Genomic DNA, 12,631 nt, shown 5'->3' on the forward strand with positions numbered 1-12,631 from the left:
TACAGTGTCCTGTGTCATTCTGAGGGAACTGCACGGCTCATTTTACTGCCTGATTCAACATTAATATTCTGGAAACATTTCCTAAGCACAATATTATTTTGTTCTCTCTACATGGGGTTGATTTAAAAGATGTTTTTTTATATTTTAAAAAAGAGATGTAAGCAGAGACTTACAAAAAAACCAGATGGTACGTGCATTTGAATAGCAAGTCATATGTTTGACTACAACCTATCCTCATGCAAGAGTTCATATGGTATTGAATGTATTACCGGCAAAGTATTGCCACCTCAGCCGGTTAGGTTAGGAAAAGACACATTGCTGGATGTCGTCACATTATGCATTTAATCTAGAGTTATGTACTTAAAGTTATGTAGGCTTCGTTTAGGAAAAGAATCATGGTTTGGCATTTGCATACTCTGTACTTCACATAAAGTTATGTACTTAATGCAAAGTTAAATAGGTTAGTTTTAGGAAAAGAATAATTGCTGGGCATCATAATGTTATGTAATTGATGTAAAGTTCCATACTTAAGTTATATAAGCTAGGTTTAGGAAAAGAGTCATGGTTGAGGGTCATCACATTACTTACTTAACGCAAGCTTACATTGGTAAGCTTTAGGAAAAGAATCATGATTGATGTTGTGAAATTACATACTTAACATAAAGTGACTTAACTAATGCAAAGTTATGTAACTAACATTTGGGAGAAGAATCGTAGTGTTGCACACTTGAAGTAAAGTCTCATATTCAATGTAAAATTAGGTCTAGGAAAAGAATCCTTGTTGGGCGTTGTAATGGTATGTGTACTTAATGTAAAGTCTCATAATTCCAGCAAAAATAATTTCCGGCAAAGTTATGTAAGTTAGGTTTAGGTAAAGAGTCATGGTTGAGTGTTGTTACAATACTTACTTGACATAAAGTTACGTACTTAATGTGAAGGGACGTAGGTTAGGCTTAGGAAAAGAGTCATGGTTGGACATTGTCATGCTACATGCTACTTAATGTAAAGTTACTTTCTTAATAGAAAGTTATGTAGGCTACGTTAAGGATAAGAAACACTGTTGGCTGACATAATATTATGTACTTAATGTAAAAGCTACATAAGTAACGCAAAGCTTTGTAAGTTAGGTTTTGGAAAAGAATCATGGCTGAGTGTTGTCACATCAAGTAGTCAAATTAAAGGTATGTACTTAATGTAACGTGGCGAGAACACCAGCCTCTTTGTTTGTTTGACCCATCAATCATCCCATCCACCTTACACAGACTTTTGTTCTTTATACTTCATTCTTCACTCAATTGCAGCCTGATTATGTGGCTTATATACAAATTACAAGCTTTTGGTAACGTGGGTTATATATTGAATTCTGGTGTGTTACTTTTTGCAGGTATACAAACAAACAGTGCATGAGGACAGCCTGTTGACTGCATGAGTGTACCCATGTTTCATCCCCTAATCTTACATATGTGTGCACTGCAGGAAATTTTTACCTATGCGGTCAAGACGATCGATGGCAACAGTCTCGAAGGCGCGTCTCATCATTGGATATTCTTCCAGCACCTCATTAAAGTGGTCAACAGATAAAGAGTAGAGTCGACAGTAAGTCTCTGCTCGCACACTGGCTGTTCGCCGACCCCTCGTCAATAAACAGATCTCTGAAACAAGGAAGGAGAAGGTGCATCAGCTTTAAAAAACAAAGAAGCTAAAGATGACACTAACAGAAAATCTGTGTATTTGTGTGAGTCACAAATTGTATCGTACCTCCAAAATAAGAGCCATCAGAAAGTTTCATCGCCAGAGTTCCCTTAGTGATGACGCTGCAGACGCCGTGCTGAATGAAGTACATTTTCTTCCCAATGGTTCCTTCCCTTATGATGTAATCATGTGGCTGGAATACCTCAAACCGCAGCTTAGTCAACATGGCCGTAACAAAGTTCGGCTCTGCGTTGGCAAACAGCGGCATAGATGCAACCAGCTTGCGGCAGTTGAAGTTTACAATTTCCTAAGAAAAGACACATTAAAAATACTTGTCAAATGTACAGCTGAAGTGCATCTTGTGAGTACAGTATGTGTGACAAAATAAGCGCAACTGTGATTTTCTGTATTTTCAATATCAAACATATAAATCATTGAATGGAAGATCACAATGAACAGTAAATAACTGTAAGCATCTCAAACACAAAAATAATCTAGAAGTACAACTTCAAAAATGGAAATTATGTGTCTTATTGTGCGTTTGTGTTTCACCTCTCTGAGGGGCTCGCTGAGTTCTCCCAAAATGCTCTCCTCATCAAACATCTTGCCCTGGTATCTGTGCTCATAGTAGTCATGGATTTTCTGTCGGAAGTCGGCAGGCAGCTTGTGGAAGGACATATACTGCTCCACTTGTTTGTACTGAGAGGGATGACAGAGATAATGTTCTGTTAATACACTGCACATAATAGTCCTGACAGCATTGCGTATACTGTTTCCACTGTAACATTGTTCAGTTGTATTGTCCCTGTTGAAGGGGAAGTCTGGTGATATTTTGTATTTTTCTTATTGTCATAAAAATCCCATGAAGAGGATCCAAAACCAACAATGCATTGATCCAACCAACAAGTGCTGTCTGTTTTGCCAAAGCCTGATACAGCTTGCTTGTCTGTGCCAGAGAGCTCAGCTGTTGTCCAAAAAATATTAAAAACACATCAATGAGCCAAACTGTTGCTTTGGGTGACATGTTCCTTCATTATGATGAAAATGAGCACTGTAGTTCATTTCATGTTAGTCACACAAACAGCATCCTGCTGCTGTTAAATACTAAATAACAAAATGTGTGTTTCTCCACAGCTGAAAAACAGTCCCCAATTAATGGACGATTTTTTCCTGTTTGACTAACGTGACAAAAACTACAGTGACCCGCCATTTAGGGTTATTATTTAGCCTTTTATCTATATCAGCTAAGAGCTATAGGGTAAAGAAGTAAAAGAAAATATTGAGAAACAGACACATTAGACTATTTCCTGTTTTAAGAACCCCTGTTTTTGTTGTGTACACACCGCAAGAACTAGGAACGATTGTAATTCTTTGAATACCATTTGTGGGATTTTTTAGCTCCTATTTCAGAGTAGGTACTCTCCCAGCACAAGAGGAACATTAGAAGACATCAGTGTACATTGACTGGTCAAACACATCCGATGTAGCACTGGCAACTTCCATTTTTAAAAACAAACGACAGCTTGTCATGAAAAAATGGAAGAAGACATGGACAAATAGCCCAATAGTGAAGTCCAGGCTTTACTGAGTATATATGCATCAGTGGAAATACAATGTGATTTTGACTCCATCCATCCATTTTCATCCGTTTATCCGTTTATTGCAGGGTCAGCAGGCCAAGCAAAGCACTCCAGATCTCCCCCTCCTCATCAGCACTTTCCAGCTCCTCCTGGTGGACCCTGAGGCGTTCCCAGACCGGATGAATTGCATAATCCCTACAGCATGTTCTGGACCATCTCAGTTGGTCTGTTTCAACTCGAAGGAGCAGCGGCTCTACTCTGAGCTGCCTCCAGATTTCTGAGCTCCTCACCCTATATCTGAGGCTGAGCCCAGCTGACCTCCAGAGAAAACTCATTTTGGCTGCGATCTCATTCTTTTGGTCACTACTCAAAGCCCACAACCATAGGTGAGGTTCAGAACATAGATTGACTGTTAAATCAAAAGCTTCCGACTGAGCTCCTTCTTCACCAAGTCAGTCCAGCGAAATTCCTGCATCACTGCAGACACTGCACCAAACCGTCTGTCCATCTCACGCTCCATTTTACCCTCACTCGTAAACATGACACCGCGATACTTGAACTCCTTTGCTTGGGGCAGCAACTCTATCCCCGCCCAGAAGGGACAGTCCACCGTTTTCCGGCAGAGAACCATGGCCTCAGATTTGGAAGTGCTGACTCTCATCCCGACCGCTTCACACTCGGCTGCAAACCGCCCCAGTGCATGCTGGAGGTGGCGATGTGATGAAGCCAACAGAACCACATCATCTGCAAAATAGAAGGATGCAATTCTAAGGTCCCCAAAACAGACCCCTTCCTCCTTACGTCATTTCAGTGTTTCTATTAGCAGTACAAATGCAAACAGAAAAAAAAGCCCTCGAAGGTATGTAGTCCTTTTAGGAGCTCCCACGCAGACAGTTACTCCCAAGGAGTCGCCAAAACTGTTTAGTCTGAAAATGCCTATTGGTGGTTTTGGCCTTTGAATGGAATTTGTTGACAACAACAAATACTTAAAAGACTATTGTCTGCTTTATCCTTTAAGTAAACTAACAAATAAACAAAAAATATAAAAAGCTATGAGCAGAGGACAAAGTTGCCCACCAACCTTGTTGAAAAAATGGTTAAAGGGTATGATTCAACATAATATGAAGTACAAGGGATTTACATACACTTTACGGACAGCAGGGATCACAATTCACATATAAGCATGCAGAGATCTTTGGATATGTTTGCTTGTATCCAATTCAAAAGCACAGCAAAATATGTTATTGAGTGTGACATTTAGAAAGCACTTACACATTTGTTTTTAGAACTACACTCATACTTACACTCAGTTGGCAGTCTAATGCATCAGCTTGTCAGTAAATCTTTCCTTCATGAAGGTTATAATGTTCAGTTTATATTGGAAGTGTTTTAGAGAGGTGCCTGATTCAAATATATGGCCATTTTGGAGGCTGTAGTTCATGGTGCTGTTGAATTGCATTGCAATTTCCTCAGAGGTTTTTCTATTTTATTTTTCGGTGAATGACATATTGCAGTATAAACACCTATTGCTATAAAGCAATACTACAGAAGCTCAGAGAGGCAGGAAAATAATTCTGTTGATGCCTTTTTTTAAGGCTGATCTTAACAGTTTTCTCTTCTGTTCGACTTAGATCAGGTGAACAAAGGGGGTTGTCAGGATGATCTTTCTGAGTTCCTTGATGCATTTTTTTCCATCTGTGAAACAGGTGGGAAGGAAAAGTTTTGTTAGGTGAGAAAAGACAAGATTGTACCATTTTTCTTAGCAGTTTTTTGTCATGTGCAAAAACAGTTAGGGAAAAAAGTTTTGGCTGAATAATTTTTCTGAGCTATTTTTTGTTATCTGTAAAAGCAGTTAGTGAGAAAAAAAAAAGTTAGATGACAATTTTTGTGTTTGTTGTTACACATTTTGGCCACAAGAGGGTGCAGTGAAACACTACCAGATGTTCTAAAATGACTAAAAACATTCATGTCTTCTTCCAGGTGAGTTTAAATGTCTCCATCCACTGAAAACACAAGGTACATATATTCTGTGCTCAGAAATTATGTTATATTATTAATAAGTGCTAATCCTCCATTAGCTATTCTGATCATGGATGAGAAAGAGAAGAGGAAACAGCATTAGAGGCGGGGGCCCATCCTTCCCCGGAGTAAAATTACCATGATTTTTTTTGCATCATTTGGCACATAGAACAGACACACTAACTTGACTGGGTATAAAATGAAATCATGTCAGATTTCTGAAATGGTATCGGACCAAATGATCAAAACTCATAGCGGGATGATTCATTACGTGGAAGTACCAATGCTTCACAAAATCTATCCGCTGATTTACAGACCCCTCTTTCTAAAAGTAAGTCGAGTAAAGTCTAGTAGTTTTTTGGCCCAATTGCATAACATGATGGACTTGGAAGTTATACAGTTGTTTGGTCACTATGTTAAGTTGGCTTCAAAGCTCAGTGTCCTTCGTGGGGGCCTAAAAAACAACTTGGTCAAAGGATGAAATATCCCTATTACCATGACTAACATCATAGTAAAATAATGTTAGTCATGCAGTCTACTGAACCTAGGTTTTAGCAGTGTGATTGGCATGAACAATATGTTTCTATTTTAATCTCTAGCTAGCAGGCTAATCTTTATTACCTGTTCAGAAATCAAAAACACAGGAGAGAAAATAATTCAGATCAGACTTAGAGAATGGAAACTACAGGGTTTAAAGGGGATGCAGCTCATCAATGTGAATACATAAGAAATCTCTCTGAGGATGACGCTTTTACACATATTTCTTAAAGTGAGTCAACAAACACAACACAAACAACCACACAAAACAGTACTAGCACACACATACCCTTCAGCTGTCAGCCGAAATGAACACACTCACCCTCTGATCAATGCTGCCTAGAAGTGAATCAATGCCAGATCAATAGAAAGTAAAGGGTCCAACACGGCAACAACACAAACAATCAGCTCCTGTTGTTGAGATATGCTAATCACAATCCATCCAAAGTGACCACTGAGAGCCCAAAAACTGCGGCGGGGTAGCAGAGTAGGGAGTGATGGACGTGGCGGTGAACAGAACAGACAGTAAACTGTTGACAGAAGGAGATTTCTCCTCGTACTTTGCTGTCAGACCATGTGCACTTCAACCAAGCACAAATGGAAAGCCTCATAACAGCTCCACCCTGCACCTATAAAGCTGTCCAAAACACAAGTTTGAGAGGCAGTGACAGCTCAGCGGGCAGGCGGGCGGGCACGTGCTGTGTGTGTACTCACAACTTTCAGGGACCGAGGAAGTCATCGTCCAAACTGCCTCTACCCCATCGGTCCTAAAACTGTGCGGTGGATGAACGGCACAAAAAAACTGTCAGATGGCATCAAGTGACATCCCCTGAAAATGTCTTCAGCAGGTTTGCTTGAGAGCAGACCCACAACTGGCAGGTCCCAGGTTCACCTCTGGTGATATTACATCATATGTCCTCCCTGAGGCCCCGAGCAAAACAACCAGGTCCACCTGCTCACACACACTAAAAGCTCTGGATCCTCAACAACATCAGATAAATGGCTTTATTGGAAATTGTTTGTACTGTGAGACAGACAGACTGGCTCCCTGTTTCCAAAAGAGAGACATATTTGGCAAACAAAGATTTCTGGTTGTATATAACAGAATACTTGTGTACACAGGAAGAATCCTGCAGTACAGGGCGATGAAATCCTCATTTTCCTGACAGCAGCACGCAAACGCAAAGCTCAAAAGCACCCTACTATAACGTTATTTTGTCTTTGCACCCAAAACATCAAACTAAACAGACCTGAACCATTTCATGTGACTAGTGTGTGGTGGGGGAACGCAACCATGTACATTTTCTCAAGTACTGTAGGCTACTTAGGCTACTAGACTTTACTTGAATCTGTTCTTTTCATGTCACATTATACTTCTACTTCACTACATTTCAGAGGGAAATGCTGTACTTTTTACTTCAATACATTATCTGAAAGCTTTAGTTACTAGCTACTTTACAAATTATGATTTTTATATAAAAAGCATGAGACTTTATAAAATATCATGTTTTGTGTTAAATTAAAAATACCTAACATTTAAAGTACAGCTGAAATAATTAGTTGATTAATTAATTAGCTGACTGACAAAGAAAAAACAATTGGCAACTATATTTTATAAACATTTAGGTAATGTTCTACTTAATCCTGAATAGAGATGACTTACTGTATTTGCAGTGCAGTCAGAAAGTGTAAAATCGTGTTGCATTGATTTGATATTAAAGAATATGTCAAGGTTAAAGTGCTGACTCAGCTTTCATTGTGACTGTCTCCACATCAGATGAACTGTGAAGGATTTGTGGTGTTTTTTTTATTTTTATACATAGTCATTCCATTTTCGGAGAGAGATGGTAAGTTCACTTGAATAAAATCTTTGTATTTCATATTTGGGTGCAAATCTTTTGCTGTCAGTGGCTGGTTGGACTCTATGACCCGAAGCCTTCAGCAGACACTTGGCATGCTCCTGCTGATGCTCTGCCAGGTCTGTACTCCTCAGTTCTTGCTTATTTTAGGCATTTTTAGGTTCAGTCTGGGCTTCAGCAAAAGAAACATGTACTCGGCTAGACTGAGGTTTGAGTGGGAATATTGTCCTAGTGTTTTACCTTAAAATTGGGGGACTATAATGGGCTGCAAGTCCAACATTGCTCATCCATTATAGATGTGAACACACACAAAACACCGCAGTTAAAGCCACCTGCCTTAATCAAAACAAATAGACTGTTTTTGATCATTAGAGCCTTGTGATGAATTTGGACAAAATCAATTTGGAATAAATACTGTATTGAACTGCCAATTGAAATGCTTTTGTGCTTCTAAGGTTGACAGGTATTTTAAAGGGTAACTTTAGTATTGTTCAACCTAGACCCTATTTTTCCATATTATTGTGTCTCATGTCCCTTTTCCACTTCACAAAAAACCCACTAACACCAGCTAACATCTGGCTTTTTAATGTAATTGGAAAGGTAACAAACAGCATTCACAACTGGTAGTTTTGTAGTCATATTTAAAAAAAACATATATGCACTAATTTTAGTGGAAACGGGGTACAGGTGACTAATAGAGACAACAATTTTTAAAATCTGATATTTTTCTTTTGTGTTTTGTCTTCCTTGCTGTTTGCATTGTATATTTAGGTGAGACATCTTTATAACCCTTTATGCCTTTATGTGTTTTTTTATCTCAACTGCAAAATCTGTTTCAATCAGCTGTTGCATTTTTGTTGTGGTTTTATTGTGCAAATAAAAATAAATAAATAGATTTGTCATGGTGACCATTTAGTTCAAGGCACCACTGTGCTGTAAAGCCTCACACAGCGAGCATTGCCTCAGCTGTGTGTAACCGAAAAGCCAAGAGTTTAATCCACAAAAAGTTGTCATAATACTAGCAGTCTGTAAAACTTCTTATGCTTGCCTCTCACATGGGGAACAGTAGGTGGTAAAATCTTAAAACCTAATTGTCCCAAATCCACCGTGCTAGATTACAGAACCAAAACAAATACTTCCTGGACTGTAGGCTTAATGCTACCACAGACTGTTTCTGCACAGGGGATGTTGATATAAAATGACCCCACGTTGCGAGGCATGAAGAGTATTGTCACTCTGCCCAGAAAAACCAATGCATGTTTCTGACTGATACCGTCACCCACGATTCCTCCTTCTGCCACATAACATAAACATAAATAAACCAAACATGCAACATTTGAATTATTCAGCCTGTATGTGAGGTAGAGTCTCCTGAGCTTGGGGTGGGGGGGGCGGCAGCTGCACAGCTCCTCTGATGGAGTTACACAACACAAAGTCTCACCTGCATGAGTGACTCTGCATCCTGACATCTGCAGATGGAGAGCGGCCTGGAGAAATGACCCCGTGTCACAACTCTTTACCCGACGTGTCCGAGCTAACACTGCAGCTGGTGAGCCTTTCATGGATTAGAAGTGCTGATTGTGAACAAAGTGTAGGTGCGGGGCGGTCTGGCAGCGAGGGAAAACCTCACTCTCCCCCCGTGGAGACGCAGCGCCCGAGCAGCTGTGCTCAGATTGTGACTCGACTAAAGTCTGAATGAATGAGGCAGCAAAAGCCTATCTGATTGAACTTAGACGGTGGCATTTAATGGCGTGACTTTGAGAGCCATGACACAGTGCGATGTATCGATCGCCACCAGGCCAACCTGAAATCTCTCCTGTGTCACCGAGGAGAGCGAGCGGGCGCTTGGCCGGTGCGTCGCAGCGCCCACAGGGGACTGACAAACACCCAAATGAGAGTGAAAATGACATCCATTTTCTGTGTCACTTTGATGACAGTGTGTGCGGCAGCAAAACGCTTCACTGACATTTTGTCATCTAAACTGCAGCTTTTGGGAACTCTGCGTTTTGTGATTTGTTATTCATATTAAAATTTCTGGAGAGTTTTTTCTCTGATTAAATATTTTCCATTATTAAAGCCCCTATAATAACTGACCCAATATAACTGAGCTTTTGATTATTTTCCTCTCTTTTTGTTTAGTTTCCTTTACATTTTTCTTTTTCTTATCTTATTTCTCCTTTTCTCCTATCATTTTCTCTTTTCTCTCTTCTTTCCTCTCTTATCCTCTTTCCTCTCCTATCTCCTCTCCTCTTCCCTTTCACTCTCTTCTCTCCCCTTCCCCCTTTTTTATATATCGTTTCTCCTCTTTCCTCTCTTCCTCTCCTCTTTCCTTTGCTCTCCTCCCCATTCTTCTTTTCTCTCCTATCTCCTCCACTCTTATCCTTTCCTCTCTTCTCACCTTTCCTAACTCCTCTCCTATCCCATCTCTCCACTCATTTTCTTTCCATACTTCTCTCCTTTCCCATCTCCTCTCCCAATCCCTCTCCTGTTTTCACTCATCTGTTTCTTACCCTCTTCTTCTTTCCTCTCAACTCCTTTCCTTTCCTCTCCTCTCCCCTTTCTCCTCTCTTATCTCCTCTCTCCTCTTCTTTCCCATATCTTATCTTCCCTTCTTGCTTCTCTCCTCTCCTCCTCTCTTCTTTCCTTTTCTCTATCTTCTCCCCTTTTGTATTTTTTCTTTTCTTATCTCCTCTCCTCTCTTTACCATTTCTTCTCATCACTTCTGTCCTCTAATCTCCTCTTTCTTTCTCCTCTCCTCTCCTCTCCTCTCCTCTCCTCTCCTCTCCTCTCCTCATTCATCCCTCCTTTGGAAATTCTAATTCGGGTTCATCCCAAACGGCCATGTGGATGTATAATTCATTCACTTAATTCCCTGCTAAATCGCCTCATTATATTATGCAGCACATTCACCAAAGAGAAGAAAATCAGATAGCGGGTAAGTCAGAGCTCGTCTTGTCTTTCTTCAATTCAGAGATGTGTACACAGGGAGGAACAACACACTGTGGGGTCTCACACAGTACAAAGTCTCATTAAATGAAATGAGGCTTCTGAGGAAACACTGAAAATCGTACAGTTCAGTCAAAGGGAGCGACGACCAAAGGAGGCTGATAAGGGTTTGTTCATCAGACACACTTTTTACTAGAGCACTGAATATCATTTGGCACGACTAAAGGGACACTGTTTTTGTTGTAGACGTTGGCGTAGGAATCTCTTTGGCCACTATCTTTGCAAAGTCAGCCTGGCTCTGAATAATTGGAGCGATCAGTGGCATGCAGCCTGGCTAAGAGAAGACAGATGACTGTTGTTGATGGTGGCAGCGGCACGAAGAGGGAGCGGAGGAGGAGGGGGAGAAGGTGGAAAACAATCTTGCATCCTGTCTTGTGCCACATCATGGCAGGGAGCTCAGACTTATGTCTGCTCTCTGTCTTGCTGACTGAGATTAGTCTCTGTGACTACAAGAGAGGAGAGCTGATTCAATGTAAAACCCCCTGCGAGGCCATTAAGAGCTGATTATTGATGCAAAAGGTGGATGTGGAGATAGATGACTAGTCTACGGTCTGCAGCATGACTTAAAGGCACAATCTGTGATGTAAAGGGGAGCTTTAATCTCAAATGCATTTTGTTTCTATATATATATATATATATATATATATATATATATGCCAATAGGAATTTTCCAGAGAAGACATTTTGATAAACAAAGTAGGAAAAGCGAAAACCTTCTCTTACCCATTTTGTCAACTATGGCAGCATGATCAGGGGTCAAACTATGACCCTTGGGGTATCTCTCTAGTGTCAGTTTTAGAAGTGTCCTTTTCTCTGTCAATTTCCGTTCATTACATGCTACACTGGCTACAGTCACATGCACACCACTATTCCCCTATAATTCCGAATATGACAACTTTCTGAATTTGATATGGTCATATAAACAGCATATTAAAGTTAAATATTCCTGGGGTACTTGGTGGCTCAGTTGGTAGAGCAGGAACCCCATGTCCAGAAGCTGTGTCCTTGCTGCAGCGGCCGTGGGTTTGAGTCCGGCTTCAGCCCTTTGCTGCATGTCATCCCTTCTCTCTCTCCCACTTTCACGCTATATCTGTCCTATCAAATAAAGGCATTGAAAAAGCCCCAAAAATATATTTTTAAAAGTTAAATATTCCAACTCAGACTGTCTGACTGTTTTCCGAATTTAGCATTTTCCGGTGAAGACGTGGGATATGTCAGTATTATTCAGGTTTTAGGAGCATTATTTGGGCATGTATACAGCCAATTCGGAATATGCATCTCAGCTGGGGTTTTCACCACAGTTTGCAACATGTGGCCTGTGTCTGTTTACAGTCAGTGCTGTGAGTTGTCATGGATGTTGTACACAAAGCAACTCACCAACAGTTTGCAAAGCTTTGGTATAGAGAGGAGAAAAGAAAATCCCACATTTCTGGTCGGAAGGAGAAACACACCTGTTTTAAGCTTTATGAAAGACTTGAATATCAAAAGGTTATTAGATGTGCACAAATACTGCAGCGCTGACCTTTTCCAGAAGGTGGAGGAAGGAGAGCGTCCAACATGTCCACCACTGTTAGTAAACTGTGAAAGAAATCCTAATTTCATGCAAAGAAGCAACATGACAAGCGGCTCCAGCTGTTCTACGAGATAAACGACATGTAAACTGGAGTCCATTTTCATGAGAAATGTAAACAGCTTAGTAGGAATATTGTATTTTTCGGAATAAGGGTGCAACCACACTAATTTGTGCATGTAAACGTACTAAATGACTTAAATACAAAACCTACATCTTCAAGTCTTCATGTAGGTTTAGGTAACAAAGCTTCTTTGTTAGGTTTAGAAAAACAATCATGGTTTTGGTTAAAACAACTACATTTGTGATAGTAACTTAATGAATATTTCAATTGACAATTATGTCATGTGACAATGTTGGCGCATTAA

The 12,631-nt window shown here is 40.2% G+C and overlaps 1 protein-coding gene across 1 annotated transcript in view; it reads right to left on the reverse strand.

The window, feature by feature from the left end:
• The window catches only part of LOC121951614 (potassium/sodium hyperpolarization-activated cyclic nucleotide-gated channel 2), a 48,747-nt gene that overhangs the window by 6,298 nt on the left and 29,818 nt on the right, over positions 1 to 12,631 (reverse strand). The window contains exons 5-7 of the mRNA XM_042498001.2: positions 2,245 to 2,391; positions 1,759 to 1,999; positions 1,488 to 1,652 (exon numbers count right to left, since the gene is read on the reverse strand). Coding sequence (XP_042353935.1) covers positions 1,488 to 1,652; positions 1,759 to 1,999; positions 2,245 to 2,391 — 553 coding nt within the window. The remainder of the gene's footprint in view (positions 1 to 1,487; positions 1,653 to 1,758; positions 2,000 to 2,244; positions 2,392 to 12,631) is intronic.

Source organism: Plectropomus leopardus, chromosome 12, assembly GCF_026936395.1.
Source record: "Plectropomus leopardus strain MGB_pleo_1.0 chromosome 12, ASM2693639v1, whole genome shotgun sequence".
Lineage (NCBI taxonomy): Eukaryota > Metazoa > Chordata > Actinopteri > Perciformes > Serranidae > Plectropomus > Plectropomus leopardus.